The sequence below is a fragment of the Myxocyprinus asiaticus genome, chromosome 42 (genome assembly GCF_019703515.2).
Source record: "Myxocyprinus asiaticus isolate MX2 ecotype Aquarium Trade chromosome 42, UBuf_Myxa_2, whole genome shotgun sequence".
In the NCBI taxonomy this organism is placed as follows: domain Eukaryota; kingdom Metazoa; phylum Chordata; class Actinopteri; order Cypriniformes; family Catostomidae; genus Myxocyprinus; species Myxocyprinus asiaticus.
Window position 1 is genome coordinate 28,375,239 of NC_059385.1, and position 25,507 is coordinate 28,400,745.

The following is a 25,507-nucleotide window of genomic DNA, read 5'->3' on the forward strand; positions in this document are numbered from 1 at the left end:
CATCCCCTAGAACAGAAACAGAAAAAAGAAAAACGTGCACATTAACCCCACGCACGACAGCAGGAACTGGCGTCCATCCCTCCAAACTCAGTCCATGCACACCTACGAGAACCACCGTGACAGCCGTGCCATCAGATTGCTCAAGTCCAGCATTTCTATACAAATTATGTGAGACAGAATTACACAGCAAAAGATAATCTATAAAACAAAATCCAGCCAATAGGCAGAATAAACACAAAGAGCGTGTAGCTTCATCCATAAAACCGTCCTGAAGGTGTGTTGCTTTACAAAATAAACTCCAGCCGCTAGGCGGAACCAGCACAAAAAGGGCACGCAGAATTTTTAAACAATCAAGTGAATGTTCAGTGAGCCGGTCCACTCGGCTGCAACGTGAGTACCACAAGGTGACTGACTCACTCCATTGACTTTATGAAGGACATCACTTGCTGTGGGCATGTAAATGTTTTACGGCCATCCTTATCATCTATTCTCAATTTGGCCGGGAATATCAGTGCAAAAGCAACCTTCTGTTGATGTAAAAGTTTCTTGCATTCCTTGAATCGATCACGTTTCTCTCATCGAGTCTGGGAACAAGAAAATGCTGTTGTTCTTCCAAGAAAGCCTTCCTTTACTCCTCGCGTAACAAGATCTTTATCGGGTGATCTCAGAAATGTGTCCAGAATCGATCGGGTCCTGTCTCCCTCCGCGGATCTCTGAGCCAGATCCCTGTGAGCTCGCTCGATTTCCAGCTTATGGTCTGCTATGTTGAGCAGACTCGGAAAGAGCCCATCTAGGAATTTCTCCTCCAACTTCTTCTAGACACAATCCAAATCCACCTTGGTTGCTAGCGGATTAGCAGATAATTCCCTCTCCGATGACTCCAGATAATTGAGCCGCCTCTTGACATCCCCCACTCTTGTAACCATATCAGTGAATTTCGCCTCCATGGCAGTGATCAATTGACGTATCACAGCAAGATCCTCCAATTCAGCAACAACCTTTGTCAGCATTGCCGACATGTTCAACATCTCTCGCCACATTTCCCGCACTTCTCCGATTCCTGGACCCGTGGCCTTTTCAGGGGTGTCAGCTTGAGCACGTAAGTGTCTTTTAATGTCTCCAGAGCCCCAGGATTTTGAATTCAATCAGACTGTTATGGAACAGAGTGTATAGAATCTCACCAGTTTATATCATAAAAAGTAATAAAACTAGCAAAGCCTCGCAAGGCGTCACGTCCTACTGGCATTCTTGCTGGCTTATCCAATGTGTGCAAATGTTGGGTGAATGCCACACTTTGACATCAAAAGCAGAGAAAAGTCCAATGATGTTATTTAAACGTAGTTTTCTTACATTTGTCTTTTTTTTTTTTTTTAATAAGCTGATTTTTGTTAGTTGTTTTTGTCATGTTGGAGCTTCACACACCCAGTCGCCATTCACTATTTTATGACAAAGAACATCCAGAATATTTTTGAAAATTCTGTTTTACTGAAAACAAAATGGGTTCTTAAGGACATGGGAGGGCGAGTAATTTTCATTTTGGGGTGAACTGTCTTTAAAGAGCACCTATTATGGTTTTTAAACGTTTTTAAATGCCTAATTTTGTTTTAAAGTTCTCATACAATAGATTCACATGCATCCAAGGTCAAAAAACACTTTTTAAATATGCTCAATTTAAAATTGCAGCATTACCTTTTTTTCCCCAGTGTCAAAAATGACTCGTTCAATGATCCTTTCTAAAGGATTCATTCTAAACTCCTCCTTTCAGAGAGCCTACTCTGCTTTGATTGGTCAGATGTCCCAGTCTGTTGTGATTGGTCTACCGCTTAGTGTAGTGTGTGAGGGCGGGTCAAAGCTGTTCGCAAGCAGCCAATGAAGACCAGAGGTGGGTTTTTTTGTTACCAAATTACGTAGGTAAGTACGGGTGTTCAGAATTGGTTCCTTCTATTGGGAGCCAATAACTCCATTTGTCGTGCACTTTGATTTTTGAAACTTTGCAGACTTTTTTTTACATACACATACAGCTATATAACACACTACATGAAAGGTAATATTTGAAAAAACATAATAGGTGCTCTTTAAACAACCGCATTGAGCACATACACACCATTGCACACAAACTTCCTGAAAACAATCTCACCGCAGGACGTTTCGTCGCTCCCGTCCGAGCAGTCCTGGTCTCCGTCACACTGCCACACAGATGGAATACATCGACCATTCCCACACTGGAATTGAGACACCTCACATTCTGTCCAGGCACCTGTGAGGTACAAATAGAGTAACAATCAGTCTCACAATCGTTCAGTGTCACAATATTGCTTTTTGGTCCTTTTAATTGTGGCATTTTTCTTTTTTTTAGGTTTTCGAATTTCAACTCTATTCCACTTGTCTCCATTAGTTGTCCAAAGAGATGGTTCAACCCCAGATTCAAACCACTGTTTGTTGGAGCATCCTGAACAGCTCGACACAGCATCAAATAATGGCTGATAGGAATGTTCTGGGTAAAAAAAGTATTTTGTTTAAAAATTGTCAATAATCTTGCAATTCTATTTGGTGTTATTAGTGGCACAGAAATTAGACACTTTTAACTATTGTATCTGCCCAACACTTGACAACCTAACTTTTTTTTTTTTTTTTGAAAGGTCTCTGGTAATATGCTTAAAGGAATAGTTCACCCAAAAATGAAATTTCTCTCATTTACTCCCCCCTCATGACATCCCAGATGTGTATGACTTCTACAGATCACAAATGAAGATTTTTAGAAGAATTTTTCAAGCTCCAAAACATAAAAAGTAATCCATAAGACTCTAGTGGTTAAATCCATATCTTCTAAAGCGATATGATGGGTGTGGGTGAGAAACCGTATTTCCCATAAATTCTTCTCCCTGCCTATATGCACAAAGAATGCAAATAACCAAAAACAAAAGAAAAATGTATAAATAAAAGTGGAGAGTGACTGTAAAAAATGACTTCAATATTTAACTTTCTCACCCACACCTATCATATCGCTTCTGAAGATATGGATTTAACCACTGGAGTCGTATGGATTACTTTTATACTGCCTTTATGTGCTTTTTGGAGCTTAAAAATGTTGGCACCCATTTACTTGCATTGTATGGACTAACAGAGCGGAGATATTCTTCAAAATATCTTTGTGTTCTGCAGCAGAAGGTCATACACATCTGGGATGGCATGAGGGTGAGTAAATAATGAACTATCCCTTTTGAGATTTCAAATAATCCAGTTAGAAAGTACATAATCTCTATCAGAGATTAATCTAAGTACCCATTACAAAGAAATAACGTTCTCTTTGGTACTTTGGAACTGACAAAATACCCATCATTCAGTGACAGAATAGAACTATGAAAATAAAAACATAATTTTAAAGTTAGACAAACTCACTAGCTACAGATCATTACACTGTCATACTGACAGAAATATGTTTTTCCAAAATTTAAAGATGGGCATATATTGAATTTTCAATGAGGAAATTACAGTTACTTCAGATTGAAGCTGCATCTTTTAAATGTTGACAAATTACACAGTTTATAACCAGTGTTAGGTGTAATCTGATTAAGAAGTTTAATTTGTTACTGTAATCTACTGTAGTTACTTTTTAGTAAAGAAAAGTAGAGGAATAAATTCCTTTTTAATATATAGTAATCAGATTACAGTTAAAATTACAGTTACTTTACTATTGAGTAGGCCTACATAGGTTACACATTTTTAAATTAGTATATTTTTTAGAATTTAAAACATGAATTATGTTGAAATGTACATCTTTGTTTCTGCAACAGCTGAAGAGCATATGGCGCCTTAGTCATTGTAAGGGGGAAAAACCTGTGGTGCTGAGTGTATGACTTGTGCAACTATGAACAAAAAGGAAATACAGACATTTTGAATTTGTTGAGCAAGAATTCAAACTCTTCTGTAAAAGTACTTTTTGAATATCTTACCCAACACTATTACCTGCAAAGGATAAATGGAATGGGTACAAACAATATGAATGAATGAATGTTACATTTATATAGCATTTTTTCTGACTATACTCAAAGCGCATTACACAGTGAACAGGGGACTCTCCACAACCACCACCAGTGTGTAGCATCCACCTGGATGATGCAACAGCAGCCATAGTGTGCCAGTATGCTCACCACACACCAGCTATTGGTGGAGAGGAGAGAGTAGAGTTATAGAGCCAATTAATGGATGGGGATTATTAGGAGGCCATGCTTGAGAAGGGCCAATTGGGGTAATTTGGCCTGGACACCAGGGTTACACCCCTACTCTTTACGAGAAGTACGCTGGGATTTATAAGGAACATAGAGAGTAAGGACCTAAGTTTAACATCTCATTCAAAGGATGGTGCTTTTTTACAGTATAGTGTCTCCGTCACTATACGGGGCCATTTGGACCTACAGACTGCAGGGTGAGCACCCCCTGCTGGCCTCCATAATACCTCTTCCAGTAGCAACCTTAGTTTTCCTCAGGAGGTCTCCCATCCAAGTACTGACCAGGCTCGACCCTGCTTAGCTTCAGTGGGCAACCTGTCTTGAGCTACAGGGTGACATGGTTACTGATGACAATAGTAATGCAAAGGGCTGTCGATTTAACTTGTTAATTCAGTGCGATTTGTTTTAATTTTTATTATTATTAACGCATTAAATTGATGCACCGCTCATAAATATGGGAAGTCACAGGTTGCGTTTCTTTTGGGGGGGGGGGGGGGGGCTTGTTTATAGGATATAGTCATGTTTTTGGGCTTGCGGATACTTGGTCTCCCAGAGCACAATATACTGTGACCCACCACTAAAAGCAGCTGCCAAATAACTTCATCTACACTTTGAGCCGTGCTCTACATTAGCGGCGTGAAATATACGGCCATTGGAAGGCGGTCAGGCGGCGGGAATACGCACGTACGCATGCTTTTCGCGTTTAACTGGGTCTGTGTGTGACAGGGCAGCCCAGTTAGTTTCCTCAATCACGGCAATAATGACAAAAGGGAAATATAAAAGGAAGATATTACAGGTAAAAGTTAATTCATCCAGTGTTTTTAAATCACTGATTAGTTAACCAGATATGCTGCATTAATTCAGATTTGATTCAAGCAGACCTGAAATTAAAGTGATTTGTCCAGTTTATTTTTATTCAACCCTTAGTTTGTGATCACATTCATTTTCAGCTGGTTTATTACAGCAGTGTTCCTACCCTTTCTGACCAATGAATTTCCATGTGTTTTCCTCATTTAGAAATAACGGATTTACTGACAAATGTGACCTCATTATTGATCAAGTTACTCTACACATGAACATTTTCAAGCTTATTAAATATTTAGAGTAGAGAAAAACTATAATATTCATATTATATTAAGAAAAAACATTTTCCTTCAAAAAGAGCTATAAGTCTGGTCTCCCTTTTTTTTTTTTTATCCCAATATCTACTATTTAAGCAGTATAACATTGTTTCAGGACTTTATTAACCATTTATTAAAACATCGAGTTTACATCTTGAGTTTAGATGGCAAGTTGTATATGTGAAACACTTAAATAATTTTGACCAATATCCATCGATCATGGTATAAATAAATGGAGGGGAGGGGTTACTTGCTTGTTTTGATTATTGGGGGGTCCCCCATCCCCCATGGAATCTACGCCCTTGAGACCAATGATAGGCTAATGTTCAATAATATGGAAATAAATAATATATTGATTTCCAAAGCCACTTTTTGTCTTATACTTTACTCGTCTGCCACAATAATATAATGCATTTTAATTATCTGAATTATTGTATTTACAATATACACTGGCATCCAAACGTTTGGAATAATGTACAGATTTTGAACATGAGGCATCTATTTCTCAAACTAGAGACTCCGATGTACCTATCCTCTTTTTTTAGTTGTACATCTGGCCTTCCACATCTCTTTGTCCTTGTTAGAGCCAGTTGTCCCTTGTCTTTGAAGACTGCAATGTACACCTTTGTATGAAATCTTCAGTTTTTTTGGCAATTTCAAGCATTGCATAGCCTTCATTCCTCAAAAAAATGATTGACTGACGAGTTTCTTGAGAAAGCCGTTTCTTTTTTGCCATTTTTGTCCTAATATTGACCTTAAGACATGCCAGTCTATTGCATACTGTGGCAACTAAAAAACAAAGACAAATGTTAAGCTTCATTTAATGAACCAAATAGCTTTCAACTGTGTTTGATATAATGGCAAGTGAGTTTCTAGCACCAAATTAGCAATTTGCATGATTACTCAAGGATAAGGTGTTGGAGTGATGGCTGCTGGAAATGGGGCCTGTCTAGATTTGATCAAAAATGATTTTTTCAAATAGTGGTGGTGCTGTTTTTTTACATCAGTAATGTCCTGACTATGATCAGTTGAATGCCACTAGTGAATTAAATGACCAATTTCCTTCCGAAACATTTTTCATTTGATTAAAAAAAAAATATATATCCACTGACAGCCCTAGTAACAGTATTTTCATTCCTAATAAGAACATCTGAACATTTCTAACAATAGCTAATTCAACTCCCTTGGAGAACAAGGTGCCCTGCATTTCTTGTGAATCAGAGATCATGCAGCCAGTCCTTTTGAAACAATGCGGTCACTTCATGGTACCCTCTTCACCTTTGACATGCGACACATTACCCAAAGTCAGTCGCTCAGCAGCCTGCCTGCTGTTCAGTCTAATCAGAGCAACAGAAGTTTAGTCCTCAGCTGAGAGATGAGCATTATCCATGCTAATTAAAGTTATACCACTCAGCCAGCCAACCGACTTGACAAAGAAACAAAGCACAGAGCAGGGTAGATGTCTTTAAATTAACTATGGGGTTCAATATCTATATGCCTTAAGAGTTTTAGAATACAATTGAGGCTGTCTGTTGTACTGTAAGCCTGTTCATGGACAGCTGTATTCATGGACAGCTGTGCTTCTCGACCATGACTGCATTTTGAGAATATTCAAACAGTTGTGTAACTCCATGCGTAGGATTTCTGAGGTGTGTTTATGTACTGCACAGTACTGTATGCTGCCTAATATTTATTTTTACTAGTATGTGAAACAGTACACATATGCAATGAACATTTAAAATAGTAGCTACATGTCACATAATGCTATAACATCGCTTCTTTAATTCAGCGAGTGGTGTCCAGTTATCATGGAAATATAACCATAATTTTGCATTTCTGCAAATGTTGTGTAAAAATGTCTCCAAATTTGGCAGTACAATCAATTAACGATGAGTCAAGGAAGATGTTCAAAACCATGGCAGATATTACTTCCAGTTCATTTATTAAACTGGATATTGGAAGGTCAAGTTGAGCGCATTGCATTATAATATACAGTATTGCGTGCATTATGCTCTGCTTTCACACTTTGAAGTATACTACACATTGCACAAATATTGCACATTTTGCCAAATGTAATGGATCATTCAGACATACCATGCATGCAGAAAGTGGGCATCCTTTGCACAGTATGCATACTACGATACTAATATCGTACTATTCAGAACAATGTCAATCAAATTGCACTGATGCATCCCAAAAATGCAGTCCAGACAAATACATTTATCTAATAAAAAAGGACAGATTAACCATGGAATTTGGCAACCATTAGGCTAACCCAAGATTGTTATATGAGAAAAGGGACAATAGTAGACAGAAAACATCAATATTCACCAAGTTCACTCAAAAGGCAAACCATTTCAGGCTCTTGCGGCACACCAAAAGATATGCAGACCACTCTATAATCACAAAGACAATAGAGTACATAGTCTTGCACTAAAAGCACTAGAACACTTGACCAGTCTTTTATTATTCTTAGAGTTGTATAATACTATATGACACTAAATTAGATTAGAATCATAATTTGAAACAGTAGCATACTGTTTATAACAGCCAGAACACATTAACTGTGGATGCTTTGGCCAAAACCATCAGTTTCACAGCTTGTCAAAGGCCCTAAAGCCTTACTCTTTCATATTTGTGAGTCCAACACGTCACAGGGCTCCCAAAGTTCTGATTCATCAGAATATCTTCTCCGTTTACATTGTTGAGAGATGCAGCAGGACCTTGCGATCCGAAGAACTGCTGGACGGTATGGATCAACCTGACCTCAAAACAAAACTCTATATCAGCAGTACATTTTCTTTTGAGAACGCATTTGCAATAACTATTAATGCCACATAAAAATGCCACTTTCTCCTTAGCAGGATGCTACTAATTACTATTAATTAGTCATTTAGCAGATGCTTTTATCTAAATTACAATAAAAGCTCCCCTGGAATAATCTAAGGTTTATTACCTTGCTCAAGGGCACAATGGTGATAGATCCTGGATCAGTTCCATTGTGGTTTGAACCTGCAACCATTCAGTTACCAGATATTTAACCACTAAGCCACACCCACCCCACCCAAATGCTCAGCAGGGCTAACATCTTTCCGTGGCAGGGAGAGCCACCACAGAGACCTGCCACCACCACAGGCAGCTCCCACTCGACTTGACAGTCCTTGCGTCTCCCTCTCGATGAGTCGCCTGTCCTTGCGGCACCTGTCCTTGCATCTCCCTCTCGATGCGTAACAGTTAGTTGGGTCTCCCTCTCGCTGAGTCACTGTTAGTTGCGTCTCCCTCACAATGCGTCACTGTTAGTTGCATCTCCCTCACAACGCGTCACTGTTAGTTGCGTCTCCCTCACAATGCGTCACTGCTCTTTGCGTCTTCCTCTCGATTTGGACACACAGCTTTTTCACTGGAATGGGTGGGGCTGAAGTGTAAAAATAGGCTTTTCTCTCTGCCCCACTAATAATTTACTCTTCAGGAGCCTCAGCTTGTATCTTTAGGTTCAAGTGCCAGTCATTTTATTGTTATTCAGTCCCACCAGGATTTTGTGGCACTTTTCCCTGAATTTTTTTTGGGTTGTTTTGCAGTGAAAAATCACAAATCTTCATTATATACCTCTGTAATTGTGTTGACTACATTGTAAATGCAATTACATGTAAATATTTTATTGCACAAAAACTGAATATGCAGTTAGCAAGAAAAACAAATATTACAAAAATAAGCTACCATACATTTAGGTGAAATTATTTTTGTATTAAATTTTTCTGCCTCAGACAATGCAGCTTCAAGTTCAAAATAGATATGCAATAAACCTGTAAACTAAAAACACAAATGAGGATTCATTAGGCCTGTTGCAATTATTACATTGTCTGAAATTGAAATCTGATACATGGTCATACAAACAAATACGATTAGAGTTCACATATTTGAGCATTCATGTACAATTTAAATACCACAAGTGTTTAAAAAAAAAAATTACATATGAAAGTGTTAATTTGTCATTTTGAAATATGTGTTTCATATACTGTATGTACACTGGCAGCCAAAAGTTTGGAATAATGTACAGATTTTGTTGTTTGAAATTGGTACTTTAAATTTACCAAAGTGGCATTCAGCTGATCAAAGTATAGTCAGGACATTACTGATGCAAATAACAGCACCATAACAATTTGAAAAAAATCATTTTATCAAATCTGGACAGGCCCCATTTTAAGCAGCCATCACTCCAACACCTTATCCTTGAGTAATAATGATAAATTGATAATTTGCTACTAGAAAATCACTTGCCATTATATCAAACACAGTTGAAAGCTATTTGGTTCATTAAATGAAGCTTAACATTGTCTTTGTTTTTGAGTTGCCACAGTATGCAATAGACCAGCATGTCTTAAGGTCAATATTAGGTCAAAAATGGCAACAAAAAAAAAAGAAACAGCTTTCTTCTAGAAACTCGTCAGTCAATCATTGTTTTGCGGAATGAAGGCTATACAATGCTTGACACTGCCAAAAAACTGAAGATTTCATACAAAGGTGTAAACTGCAGTCTTCAAAGACAAAGGACAACTGGCTCTAACAAGGACAGAAAGAGATGTGGAAGGACAGATGTACAACTAAACAAGAGGATAAGTACATCAGTGTCTTCAGCTGACAGCTTAATTTAATTATATCCACTCAACACCAGTTTCATGTACAACAGTAAAGAGAAGACTCAGGGGTGCAGGCCTTATGGGAAGAATTGCAAAGAAAGTCACTTTTGAAACTAAAAAACAACAAAAAGAAAATGTTAGAGTGGGAAAAGAAACAGACATTGGACAACAGATAATTTGAAGAGTGTTATGGATCTTAACCCCATTGAGCTTTTGTGGGATCAGCTAGACTAAGGTGCGTGAGAAGTGCCCGACAAGACAGCCACATCTATGACAAGTGCTACAGGAAGCGTGGGGTGAAATGTTACCCGAGTATCTGGACAAACTGACAGCTAGAATGCCAAGGAACTGCAAAGGTGTCACTGTTGCACATGGAGGATTTTTTGATAAGAACTCTAGTTTTAAGAAGTTCTGAAATTTTTTTTTTCAAATTGTAATAGTAATTTTTCACGTTATTAATGTCCTGACTATACATTGTGATCAGCTGAATGCCACTTTGGTGACTAAAAGTACCAATATCTTTCCATAAGAACAAAATCTGGACATTATTCCAATATGTGACCTTTTTATATCAGTAAAAAAACATTATTGAACATTTTCAGAATATAAAAGTGTACAGCATATATTGCCATTTTCAGATTCATATCCTACTGTATTAAGCTCTTCAAATTCTAATCACATTTTACTATACAACTAGTGGGGATTTTAAGCAAATGTTAGGGTTTGTGTATAAATGCAGGGTTTGTGTCTCATTCACAGCACTCATGCTAAAGATTAAATGCTAGCTGTGATGTAGCCTATGTGTGCTGTCTGCGGTCCCACGAAAGTTTAGACAATGATTTTGATAGTGAACGCAAAATGTGGAGACGAGGCGGAGATGCTAACACTGTTACTATGGAGATGATACAATGGCAACTTGTGCACTTAGATGTTGCGACTGCTTCAGGCATTACAAGCATTTGTTTTGCAAGTTCATGTTTGAAAAAGCGATGGGATTCCCTCAGATTTACGTTTTTTTTTTTTGCAGAAAATCTGCGGAAATAATAATAAATTGCAAGCTACCGCAAATAATGCAGAGATTGGTTGAGTTTGCAAGGATTCTTGTGACCGCAAGAGAGACTGGTTATTTCTCTCCTGGCAGGGGATGAAATGTAACGCAGTGTCTCCGGAACCAAAAGTTACAAATATATGACATATCTTACAAGACCAACACTTGGCACAGATGACATACATGACCAACTGACCCATGTATTAGTACAAATAACAATAGAACTCTTCAAAGAAAAACAATATACACAATCAATAAATACAGAACATGTACAATTAGGGGTAATTTACAGTGAGCTAGACATATGGGAAAGTGGTACCCACATCTTACTCTTAGTTGTGCTGTTGTGCAAGTTGCACATCTGCAAATATTGCAGTGATACAGGGCAGGCATAAAACATATGGATTGTAGAGGCAAGAGAAGTGCATGTAAAGTGCATATATACTGTATATAGTGTATAAACAGTATAAAAATGCACATTTGGAAGTATTATGAAACTGTCCATACATATATACACACCAATCAGCCACAACATTAAAACCACCTGCCTAATATTGTGTAGGTCCCCCTCTTGCTGCCAAAACAGCTCTGACCCGTCGAGGCATGGACTCCACAAGACCTCTGAAGGTGTCCTGTGGTATCTGGCACCAAGATGTTAGCAGCAGATCCTTTTAAGTCCTGTAAGTTGCGAGGTGGGGTCTCCATGGATAGGACTTGTTGGTCCAGCACATCCCATAGATACTCAATCTGACAGATCTGATTGGGAATTGAGGCCAAGTCAACATCTTGAACTCCATGTTCCTCAAACCATTCCTGAACAACTTTTGCAGTGTGGCAGGATGCATTATCCTGCTGAAAGAAGCCACTTCCATCAGGGAATACTATTGCCATGAAGGGGTGTACGTAGTCTGCAACAATATTTAGGTAGGTGGTATGTGTTAAAGTAACATTCACATGAATGCCAGGGCCCAAGGTTTTCCAGCAGAACATTGCCCAGAGCATCACACTGCCTCCGCCGGCCTACCTTCTTCCCATAGTGCATCCTGTTGCCATCTCTTCCCCAGGTAAACGACACACGCACCCGGCCGTCCACATGATCTAAAAGAAAACGTGATTTATCAGAGCAGGCCACATTCTTCCATTGCTCCATGGACCAGTTCTGATGCTCACGTGCCCATTGTATGTGCTTTTGGGCGGTGGACAGGGGTCAGCATGGGCACTGTGACCGGTCTGCAGCTACGCAGCCCCATTCAGAGCAAACTGCGATGCACTGTGTGTTCTGACACCTTTCAATCAAGGCCAGCAATTTTCAGCAATTTGTGCTACAGTACCTCTTCTGTAAGATCAGACAAGACAGGCTAGCCTTCGCTCCCCATGCGCATCAATGAGCTTGTTCACCGATTATCCTTCCTTGGACCACTTTTGGTAGGTACTAACCACTGCATACCAGGAACTCCCCACAAGACCTGACGTTTTGGAGATGATCTGACCCAGTCATATTGCCATTCCAATTTGGCCATTGTCAAAGTCACTCAGATCCTTATGCTTGCCCATTTTTCATGCTTCCAACACATGAAATTCAAGAACTGACTGATCACTTGCTGCCTAATATATCCCACCCCTTGACAGGTGCCACTGTAACAAGATAATCATTGTTATTCACTTCACATGTCAGTGGTTTTAATGTTGTGGCTGATCAGTGCATATCCAAATGTTTATGAATACAGGTGCATCTCAATAAATTAGAATGTCGTGGAAAAGTTCATTTATTTCAGTAATTCAACTCAAATTGTGAAACTCGTGTATTAAATAAATTCAATGCACACAGACTGAAGTAGTTTAAGTCTTTGGTTCTTTTAATTTGTGATGATTTTGGCTCACATTTAACAAAAACCCACCAATTCACTATCTCAAAAAATTAGAATACATCATAAGACCAATAAAAAAAAAAAACATTTTTAGTGAATTGTTGGCCTTCTGGAAAGTATGTTCATTTACTGTATATGTACTCAATACTTGGTAGGGGCTCCTTTTGCTTTAATTACTGCCTCAATTCGGCGTGGCATGGAGGTGATCAGTTTGTGGCACTGCTGAGGTGGTATGGAAGCCCAGGTTTCTTTGACAGTGGCCTTCAGCTCATCTGCATTTTTTGGTCTCTTGTTTCTCATTTTCCTCTTGACAACACCCCATAGATTCTCTATGGGGTTCAGGTCTGGTGAGTTTGCTGGCCAGTCAAGCACACCAACACCATGGTCATTTAACCAACTTTTGGTGCTTTTGGCAGTGTGGGCAGGTGCCAAATCCTGCTGGAAAATGAAATCAGCATCTTTAAAAAGCTGGTCAGCAGAAGGAAGCCTGAAGTGCTCCAAAATTTCTTGGTAAACGGGTGCAGTGACTTTGGTTTTCAAAAAACACAATGGACCAACACCAGCAGATGACATTGCACCCCAAATCATCACAGACTGTGGAAACTTAACACTGGACTTCCAGCAACTTGGGCTATGAGCTTCTCCACCCTTCCTCCAGACTCTAGGACCTTGGTTTCCAAATGAAATCCAAAATTTGCTCTCATCTGAAAAGAGGACTTTGGAACACTGGGCAACAGTCCAGTTCTTCTTCTCCTTAGCCCAGGTAAGACACCTCTGATGTTGTCTGTGGTTCAGGAGTGGCTTAACAAGAGGAATACGACAACTGTAGCCAAATTCCTTGACACGTCTGTGTGTGGTGGCTCTTGATGCCTTGACCCCAGCCTCAGTCCATTCCTTGTGAAGTTCACCCAAATTCTTGAATCGATTTTGCTTGACAATCATAAGGCTGCGGTTCTCTCGGTTGGTTGTGCATCTTTTTCTTCCACACTTTTTCCTTCCCCTCAACTTTCTGTTAACATGCTTGGATACAGCACTCTGTGAACAGCCAGCTTCTTTGGCAATGAATGTTTGTGGCTTACCCTCCTTGTGAAGGGTGTCAATGATTGTCTTCTGGACAACTGTCAGATCAGCAGTCTTCCCCATGATTGTGTAGCCTAGTGAACCAAACTGAGAGACCATTTTGAAGGCTCAGGAAACCTTTGCAGGTGTTTTGAGTTGATTAGCTGATTGGCATGTCACCATATTCTAATTTTTTGAGATAGTGAATTGGTGGGTTTTTGTTAAATGTGAGCCAAAATCATCACAATTAAAAGAACCAAAGACTTAAACTACTTCAGTCTGTGTGCACTGAATTTAATACACGAGTTTCACAATTTGAGTTGAATTACTGAAATAAATGAACTTTTCCACGACATTCTAATTTATTGAGATGCACCTGTATATATTAATGGTGATGGATCGTGCGAGAGACGCTTATGACTGTGACCGCATGAATGATAGCCGGTGGCAGGTCTAGCGAGAGCTGCCTGTAGCGGTGACAGGTGGAGTGGGACCTCTCCCTGCCACGGAAAGATTTTATCCCCTCTCCAAATACCTCAACCTGGTAGCTGGCTAAGGCCCAGATCACAAAAACAGTCCTTATATAAACAAGGTTTTATATATATATATATATATATATATATATATATAAACACACACACACATATACACACACACACACACACACACACGTCAGAAGTTTACATACACCTTAGCCAAATACATTTAAACTCAGTTTTTCACAATTCCTGACATTTAATTGTAGAAAACATTCCCTGTCTTAGGTCAGTTAGGATCACTATTTTAAGAATGTGAAATGTCAGAATAATAGTAGGGAGAATTATTTATTTCAGCTTTTATTTCTTTCATCACATCCCCAATGGGTCAGAAGTCTACATACACTTTGTTAGTAGTTGGTTTGTAGGCCTCCTTGCTCGCACACGCTTTTTCTGTTCGGACCACGAATCGGATTGAGGTCAGGGCTTTGTGATGGCCACTCCAATACTTTGACTTTGTTGTCCTTAAGCCATTTTGCCACAACTTGAGGTATGTTTGAGGTCATTGTCCATTTTGGAAGACCCATTTGCGACTGAGCTTTAACTTCCTGGTTAATGTCTTGAGATGTTGCTACAATATATCCACACAATTTTCCTTTCTCATGATGCCATCTATTTTGTGAAGTGCACCAGCCCCTCCTGCAGCAAAGCACCCCCACAACATGAAGCTGCCAACCCCATGCTTCACGGTTGGGATGGTGTTCTTCGGCTTGCAATTAATGATGGTCATTATGTCTGAAAAGACTTGCAAACTGTAGTCTGGCTTTTTTAATGTCAGTTTTGGAGCAGTGGCTTCTTCCTTGCTGAGCAGCCTTTCAGGTTATGTCGATAGATATAATATGTGTATACAGATACTTGTCTACCTGTTTCCTCCAGCATCTTCACAAGGTCCTTTGCTGTTTTTCTGAGATTGATTTACACTTCACACCAAACTACGTTCATCTCTAGGAGACAGAATGCGTCTCCTTCCTGAGCGGTATGATAGCTGCGTGGTCCCATGGTGTTTACACACCAACCAGGCCGTCTGGCACCAACAATCATTTATGCGATTATCTAATCAGCCAATCATGTGGCAGCAGTGCATAAAATCATGCAGATATGGGTCAGGAGCTTCAGTTAATGCTCACATCAACCATCAGAATGGGGAAAAAATGTGATCTCAGTGATTTGGACAGTGGCATTATTTTTGGTGCCAGATGGGCTGGTTTGAGTATTTCAGTAACTGCTGATCTCCTGGGATTTTACACACAACGGTCTCTAGAATATACTCGGAATGGTACCAAAAACAAAAAACATCCAGTGAGCGGCAGTTCTGTGGACAGAAATGCCTTGATGAGAGAGGTCAACAGAGATCGACCAGACTGGTTTGAACTAACAAAGTCTACAATAACTCAGATAACTGCCCTGTACAATTGTGGTGAGAAGAATAGCATCACAGAATGCTATTCTGAGATGCGGGTTGGCACTGTTTTGGTGGCACAAGGGGGACCTACACAATATTAGACAGGTGGTTTTAATGTTGTGGCTGATAGGTGATGTGATATACACACACACACACACACACACCCACCCCCCCATATTAGCAGGGCTCCAGACTGCAACTAAAATGGTCGCAAATGCAACCAAAAATAATTGATTGCGACAATTTAACATCTAGTCGCTATTGGCGACAGTCGGGTTGTGTGTTCATATGCAGTTTCGTCAGATATCATCTTAAGTTATTGAATCCATCTTTAGAGCGTGCACCACCAGTGTGTCTCATGCCGCTTTTCACCTGTTCTGTTGTGATGAGCTCGCTAGTCGCAACATTGCACGCAACAACAAACCCAGCGCGAGAGAGTCGTGAACAAATGACTCTTTTGAACCGGGTCTTTTTCATGAATCACCCAAAAAGAACTGAGGGTGAACTCAGGAACTCAGATTATCAGTTCGAGTCAGATTCACATCTGGGAGTGCAGACATTTCAAAATAAGAGTCCCAAGTGCATTTCAGTCTTTATAATTAAACGTCCTGTATTGTATACCACGTTTTTCTTCTGGTAATTATTGATTGGGATTGGAGTAGCACAATAAACTGCATCTGGAATTTCTTTCAATTTGCACTCTTGTAGTCTCTGTGTCTGGGCCATTCGGTATCCGTAAAGAAAGGCTAAGGTAATATATATATATATATATATATATATATATATACACACACACACACACACACACACACACACACACATACACACACACACACAGTCAAAAGTTTTGAAACATTCATTATTATAATTATTTTTTCACATTTTAGAATAATAATAAAGTCATCAAAACTATGGAATAACATAAATGGAACTATCGGAATTATGTTGTGACTAAACAAAATCCAAAATAAATCAAAACTGTGTTATATTTTAGTATACTACAAAGTAGTCACCCTCTGCCTAGAATTTGCAGACATGTACTCTTGACATTTTCTCAACCAACTTTTTGAGGTATCACCCTGGGATGCTTTTTAAACAGTATTGAAGGAGTTCCTATCTATATGCTGGGCACTTATTGGCTGCTTTTCTTTATTATTTGTTCCAAGTCATTTTTAAGATCATGAGAAACATTTCAGTCAAGTGTTTCAAAACTTTTGACCGGTACTGTATATATAATGAGATCGAGCTTTTGACACTTGGGACAATTGAGGGACTTGTACACAACTCTCACACAAGGTGCAAACATTCATTGATGCTCAAGAAGGCAACACACTACTATATGTGGACTATATGTAAATATATGTAATGTAGATTCTGAAGGGCAGTACTAAATAAAAAAAATTTGTATAAATTATGAAAGGGGTGTGAACATCCGAGACAAAAGGGAATGCAAACCTATCTTCTCAACAATATATTCTGTTTATTAAACCTCCAATTAATGGGTTATCAGCTGTCTTCCTTTTCTGGCTTTCTATCTGGTTTCTGAACAGCAATCTAAATCGAGCAATTATGTGATTTGGTGACTAAAAATAGCCATTTGGCTCCTTAATGTTTCAGTTTAGTTGCCAATGGCTTCCAAGTCATTTTTTTCAGTATGGAGCCCTGATTATCCTATAAACACAAACAAACACACGCACACACACACACACACACGCATTGCGCGTTTATAAAGGAAAACAACTGAAAAACAGCGCGTGTGAACAGCCCCTTTGGCTGTTACGCTGGGTTTTCAGTTCAACTTTCAGTTTAACTTCAAAAACGCGTTTCGAGGCTCATACATTCTGTTCCGTTACGCTCCGTCCAGCTGTTTCTGCGCGCCAGAACGCGTTGTAACGGGTCCTAAAATGCATTATTTGTAAGTTACAGTGTTGTTCGCCTCAGAAAATAACACCTAATGATAAAAGCAACTTTTAAAATGTAGGATCTACCTCTAAGCGTATAACGTTGAGCTAATAAGTGGGCCAACGCATCAGTATAGAGGCTGAAACGCGTTTCAAACGCGCTTTAACCGGATTCACCTGTTTATTGTCAGTTACCGCAACGCAACCAAAGACGCCACGTTTCGTTACGAAGTGAAGCAGCGTGTATTCCACTGACTAAGACATTAAATAAGCATTCCGAATGAATAATGGAAAGGCCATGTCTTAATTTATTCGGCCTATATTATTAGACCATCAAATACACGCAGGCGTCGGCGTGCATATGTTCATATACGCTTTCAAAACGCTTTTGATTATATGTAGGCTAAAACCTGGGCGGAAATCATACGTTGTTTTTTTTTTTTTTTTTTTTTTAAACCGATCAGAAAAAAATAAACATACATTTTGATGTAGAGCGTATTGTTGCAATACCATTTGCACAGGCCTATATACATTTAGACGCATTTTAAATGAGCGACCAGTGAGCCATCCAATCAAATACAATTTCTACTGAAAGAAATGAACAAAAATTTTGCCCACATTTTAATTCATATTTTGGCCAACCACAAAGGATTTTATGAACTAAGCAGCTCAATTTATTGCGAAGAATTTAAATGCCCTCTGGGAATAAAACTGCAACATTGTAACCACAAACGCTGTACGAACAAGGTATTGTTCCATAGGATCTTCCCATGGCAACCACCATCCTTCTAAACACTCACCGCGGGAAAATCCACACAACTGAAGACATACTGGCAGAATGAGAAGCCCCAGCATAGACGTGACCATTTCGCGCTAGAGCTGAACGCTGTGCCGTCTGTCTGTGGCCTCGTCCCTGATATTGTAGCACAGCCGATATGTCTTCGTGGGACAAACGGAAAGCAGCGTGATACACTGGCTTTTATCTCATTTAGGCAGTTCCCCGGTCAGTCTCGCCATGCAAGCAAACCGGTCGCAGAAGCGCAATCCATGTCCTAATTTAATGATAACGTGAACCTGCAGCAAATAACCGCGCAACTACCGAACACAGGCGTTTTCTTTTCTCCTTCAACATGTCATTTACACATTGTTAACCCTTTCTTTACCACAGCCACCACCAAAGCTATCTTGCACGTATTGGCGCACTCTCTTTGCTTATAGGCTGCAGAAAACATGAGGAGCCTATATATAGTAAACAAATCAGTAATCGTGCTGTCGTTGAGTTTGGGAACTTTTATAACGGTAGTCTATATTAGTAGTAGTCTATATATTGAGGGATGTCTTTGATATGAGTCAAACTACCTAGAACAACTCTTATACCCCACTTATGATAAAACAAACAAACAAACAAAAAAACAGTGACTAAGAGTAGAATTTTACTTAAAAAAAAAAAAAAAATGTAATATTAATCATAACCATGCTTTGGTTTTGAATAGTGAAATGGGTAATGGAAACTATTCAGGGTTCCCAAAGCATTTTAATGACTTTTCCATGGTTACAGGAGAACTAATGATTTCATAAATAAATAAATATTTAAAAAATAAGATTTTATTTTTTAATTTTAATTTTTTTTTTTCATAGAGATTACTCTAACAAAGACCAATTTATATAGTATTTTAGAGTGTTTTGTTTTTAATTTCCATGACTTTTCCTTTCTTGGTCTTAATTTTAAAAAAAATCCCTGATAATTGTGTTAACAAAAACACAATATTAAGTTAACTTCAAAGTTTAAGGGATTATTCACCCAAAAATGTACATTCTATCATTATTTACTAACCCTCATGATATCCCAGGCACAGTATGACTTTCTTTCTTCACCAGAACACATCTGAAGAAAAATAGAAAAATGTCTCAGCTCAGTAGGTCCTTAAAATGCAAATGGATGGTGATTTCTCTTTTGACGGTCAGCATAAATGTCAACGATACGACTCCAGCGGTTAAAGTAATGTCTTCTGGTGCAAAAAATAAATAAAAAAATAGCAGTATTTAAGTACTTTTTAACAATAATCCAACATTTCAGTATCAGCTTGAGGAGAGGGTGGAGTTCACATGGTGTCTCGTGTGACGTATTACTGTTGCCATGATACAGACCTAATCTCACGTTCTCCTCTCGGTTGAAACATCCAGGATGAGCACACAAACGCACCATTGTGAGTAAAGAAACAGATAAATACAGATCTAAACCAAAACCAACCAAAATACTGCACAGCGTTCCTCCATCCCACTTGTAAACAGCGCTGCTCTTCCAGCTATGATGCACATGCGTCAGTTCTCGCGTGTTTCAAATGCCAATCCGATTACGTCACACGCGTACCGCTGCTCACCGGAAGCATGATTTGGAGTTAAAAAGTACTTAAATATTTATCTTTTTTGCACCAAAAGTGATCGTGTCACTTTAGAAGACATTAACTTAACTGCTGGAGTCGTATCGGTGAGGTTTATGCTGACTGTCTGTGATTTTTGGAGCTTCAAAAGAGAAATCACCATCCACTTGCATTTTAAGGACCTACTGAGCTAAGATATTTTTCTAATTTTCTTCAGATGTGTTCTGGTGAAGAAATAAAGTCATACACACCTGGGATTTCATGATGGTGAGTAAACGATGAGTGAATTTTAATTTTTGGGTGAACTATTTATTAATCTTGGTTAATATTTGTTTATAAAAAATACAATTGTGAGTTCATGCTAGTTCGTAATTAATGTTAACTTATAAAACTTTTTATTTTAAAATGTATTAGTATATGTTGAAATTAACATTTATTAACCAACATGAATAAGCAAATAAGTGCTGTAAAAGTATTGTGCACTGATAGTTTGTTAAATAATGTAGTTAACTAATGTTAACACATGGAACCTTAATGTAATGTAAATTGTTACCGAAGTGTTTGATTCCGTAATGTCACAACAATTATTATACTACATACATAACATATTATACATTAATATGGCATGTTATCATAGGCCTTTTATACAATATGTAACGGGGTGCTAGGCCTAAAAAAATAAATAAAAAAAAAAAGTTAAAAAGACGCCATACCTATATATGGCAAATACAAGACATAAAGTGAATAAGCCACTAAATGTATTTTATGTCCTTCAAAAAATTGAGCTGGACCTATGCCAAGCATACAAGCTCTATTCCAATATAGTTCCAATATAACTGTTTATTATAGATCATTTAGAGAATGGGGAAGAACCATTTGAAGAAAATAAACATTCTGTACTATTATAAGCAGTGCTTGCTAATTACTATTGCCTATATTTCCCTCTGAACCTAAGAATTATACTATGCCACATAACTCATCCCACACCAATTTATCTATGAACATGAATGATCCTTAAAATTGTACAGCTTGTTGAAGTGAGGTTTGTAATACATTTCAAAGTAATCAGACTTTCAAAGACTTTTGATGAAGGGTAACAAAATATAGACTTACATTGAGTTCTTCAAAGTATTATTTACAGAAAAGAATATCAGGGTTGGGCTCTTTTGCCTTGGGCCAGTAAGAAATTACCCAGATCACCTTAGCAACCACATAGTTACGCACTAGCAACCATCCAAAACACCACTGGGGCAAAGAGTTTTGGATGGCAAAGCACCACTTACATTTTCTTCAGAATGCTCCTTTGTGTTTCTGGAACAGCACAGTGTAATGCTTCAGCCGCTTCTGCTAAATGAATAAATGTAAATGTAACCTGAGTCTGAACCTAGAAAGGTTGCCAGCACTTTTAGTGACAGCCTACTTGGTGTCAGAGCCCACAATAGAACATGCAAACTACAACTCTGATGTCCCATTTGATAAAAACTATTATAGGGCTTGTCTGATTGTCAGATCAGAACATAAGTTCTTCATATGGGGACTTTTATGTCTCAAGGGTTTATATACTATATATTAAAAATAAAAGATTTCAGCTTATTCCCTATGTTTGACTTGTCACTTTCAGTTTTGCCTCTAATAAAGTACTTATTAAAAAAGTAAGTGTATTTGGTTACTGAGGATACAGCTGTGTCAGTGAAGAGCATGCTTGAGATACAGTAAAACATTTGAGAGACATGGTCTGTGTGTGTGTATATAAAAGAAAAAGCGAGGTAAATATCACAGTTGAACATAATAATTTTATTGTGTTCATTTATTTCCAATCAAGCAGTAATTTTGTCAAATTATGCAAAAAGTGTTCAAATGTGATTTCATTGTGCATATTTAGGATTCATAAAATGCTAGCTGTAAAAAATTATCCTTAAGACAAAAGAGTCTGCCATTTTATTTAAAAAATGATTGTTGTTCCTCTAATTAATGTTGATATGTATTGTTGATGTTTATGCATATATTGGTAAACAATGTATCAAATTATAATACAGGTCTGTGACATTTGTATATCTGTGAATTTAGAAAATTGTCAACTAGAGGATTTACAGTAAACAATTTAGTCTGAGCTGCTATCAGTTCAGCCTGATCTCACAGTGAAATTGAAACAGTAGGTTGACTTATTTAGCTAAAATCAGTCTGTGCTTACCGAAATGTGAAACACTGCCCCCAGTGGCCAAAGCAATAAGTGTTGTTGGTTGAATGAGCACGTATGAGCTCCATTTTCTGGGTGTAACGTCCATGGAGGGGTGCAGAAAGTGAGTTGTGTAGTGAGTTGTTTTCAGCTGTACAGGCTGTAACACAGTAAAGATGAATGCATCCCAAACACTTAACCTAACCATCAGTGGAGTAAAAAATGTATGTTAAGAAGGAAAAATTTTACTGAACCCAGGTCTGCCACACTGCTGATGCATACACTTGCAGTCAAGCCACAGGGGACGATAAACGCATTGGAGCCAATGCAAAAATGTCTGATTGGAGATGGTGTTTGTCAATGAGTCTGCATAATGTGGCTGATCCTAGAGTACCGTAACTCTCCGAAACAACGTGCTGACGTCCGGTGTGATCAAGTTGCACAGTTTTCCTGGCTTACCACTGGGTTGAGCAACGATGATTCTAAATTGCCGCTGGACTGTTTTCCAGTTCCGGTTTCTATTAGAAGCAATTTTAAAATGACTAAACGAGCATTCCAGATGAAGAACAACAACAATTTTAAGTGTTTGAGTAGTTCTAAAAGTCCGCAGGACCAAAAGTGCCCATAACCAAAGAAACACCCCAACATTTTTACTCTCACTGATCGAGAAAATTAAGTGGTCTGTGAGACTTCTTTTAATTTCTTCAACATCATTCAGCAGCTTTTATTGAGGAATAAATTAAGGGGAAATAAGGTGAACACTCCCTTGGTGTCTTGGATTATAGATTGACCTACATGCCATGGTATAGGCAGCTACAAAATGTGTTTCCATGCAGATTGTGAGTAATAGTTCCACCAGGGACTGTACTCGCCCATTTTTGCTCACCCTCCGCAATCTCCAACATTAAACACAAGTCAGCAGCAGACATTTTCAGATGACTATGCAGTCGTGGAGTGGGATAGTGAAGACAATAAAGAGCCCTGCTGAACAATTTACCTACTCTGCCATCAAGAACAACACATTCCAACACTTCTACAAGGCGTTATTACACAGTGGAGCTCCTTTGGCAACAGGCTGCTTCATACATGTTCGTCCACCAGCCTGCTACCATAGTCTACAGCTCTGACCTCATCGAACCCTGTTGAGCCATTTCAACTGCATGTCTTAGCCACTCCTTTGCACTAACATCACGTTCCATGACAACATATGTATTTACTGTGATTTATTTAAAAGCTCATGCTGCTAAGTCATATGTCTATATTACAGTTCTATCGATGCATGGTTTATTAGATTTGGAGACTGGGTCTAGTTGTATCATCAACAAAATCATCAACAATATCATGATATTTTTATAATAGCTATTGGGTAAACAAGATGACACAAAAAAAACCTACTGGGATACATTAAGGCAAGGATCAACTATGAAGGTAGATTTTTAATCAAAACATTGAACTGTGATCTCAGGACTACAATTAAAAAAGAAAGTTGCGACACTATTTGAACTCGCTGCCACACGGTCACATGGTTCATGTAGCTCTCAATAGTTCCAAACAAATCTGTGCTGTCAACGTGTTTGAATGGGTTTAAGCAGGACAGACAGCATCAGCGGCTATATTTGCAGCAATTTTCAGTAAATATTACATTTTTCCTTGAATGGGCAGTCTTCATAGAAACTCATTCGACTTCCTACAGGGAGAGAAAGATGGCAGAAAGCAGGCCAGGAAAGGCATAAAAGTGTTCAAAATAGCCATTGCATTCTTTCTTTCACTGCAACAGTAGGAAGAAAAGGAGATCTGGACACCAAGCCATGAGCGCTCAATAAACTTCACTGGATGGTGACTGCTCAAAACATCTCCAGACACACATGCAAGAACCACAGAGTCAAATTCTTATACATACAATGATAGCAAAAACATTCAAACTCTACACCACAAGTAATGCTACAGTTACTTGAATTTTTGGGTGAGGGCATTTCACTGCCAGAAGCAGACACCACTGTCACTGGAAGATGTATTCAGATCTTTTATTAAGTACTAAATTACTAAAACCACACTGTGAAAATACTCCATTAAGCTGACAATAATGAGTGAAATAGATAAAACGACAGTGCCTATAAAAGATACTTTACCTCTTACTATAATGTATTATTGTTATTATTTTATTTCTTTTTATTTATTTATTCCCCTTGAATGTTCAGTGTTGAGGGTGGGGTTGGGGAGGGCAGTGTTTATAAATGTTATTGTATGTATGACTATGTTCTTTTGATGCCAAAAAACAATAAATATAATGTAAAAAAATAAAACTTTTATAGATCTATGTCTTACCATGGTTGGCTGTGCGGCATTTGGATGCACCAATCGGTCTGAGAAAGGGATCCGGATGTGTGGCTTCCCAAACGATAGCGACAGGAGAAAAAAATGGTCGGCCCAAGTCAACAGAAACAACCTGACCATCACAAGAGATGATGGTCAGAAAACTGTGTATGGTAAGTTATGTTTATACAGCACATTTGGGCATTTCACTTGTGGATCAATGTTCAGTGTGTTTTACTGTCATGTACATGTTTTACTGTCATGAAATTGTGATTGACAATTATGGGGTAACATCTGGAATTTGTGTAGAAATTAAACTCATAAGCCAATTGACAAGAACAAAAAAAGACCAGCTGAAATTGAGGGCTGATGCTGTTCCAACCATTTTTGTGCATCACCCTGAGCCAAAGAGGAGGAAGGGTCCTGCAGTGAGAAGTACCACAGAACCTCCAGTGCATGTTCATGCAGTGGCCAGTGACCACACATACTGTCCTAAAATGAACTTCAGTATGAATAATGTGAAGTCATTATTTATATATTTCTAATTTCAATGACTAGCTTATTCACCCTCCCTGTAACACTAACAATGCCATGTCATCATTTCAGTGATAGAGGGAGGAAGGGAGGAAGTGAGGGAAGAGAAGAAACTGAGAGGAGGAATAGTGAGGGAAGAGAGGACAAGGAAGGTGAAGACTGTGAGGAGATTGAGAGGGACATACCAGGAGGCAGTGAGCCAGGAACCAGTGTGCAGGGGTCAAGTGAGCCAGGAGCCAGTGCGAAAGACCTGAGGGAGGAGTTAGAAATACAAAAAGATCAGACAAGAAGGGTAGAGGGAG

At 38.7% G+C, this 25,507-nt stretch overlaps 1 protein-coding gene across 3 annotated transcripts in view; it reads right to left on the bottom strand.

Annotated features, from left to right (window-relative positions):
* LOC127432337 (very low-density lipoprotein receptor-like) overlaps positions 1 to 18,936 on the bottom strand; it is a 67,485-nt gene extending 48,549 nt beyond the window's left edge. For all 3 annotated transcript variants that reach the window (XM_051683264.1, XM_051683261.1, XM_051683262.1), the window contains exons 1-2: positions 18,602 to 18,936; positions 2,138 to 2,257 (exon numbers count right to left, since the gene is read on the bottom strand). In XM_051683264.1, coding sequence (XP_051539224.1) covers positions 2,138 to 2,257; positions 18,602 to 18,668 — 187 coding nt within the window. In that variant the 5' untranslated portion in view covers positions 18,669 to 18,936. The remainder of the gene's footprint in view (positions 1 to 2,137; positions 2,258 to 18,601) is intronic.
* Positions 18,937 to 25,507: the final 6,571 nt, after the last annotated feature.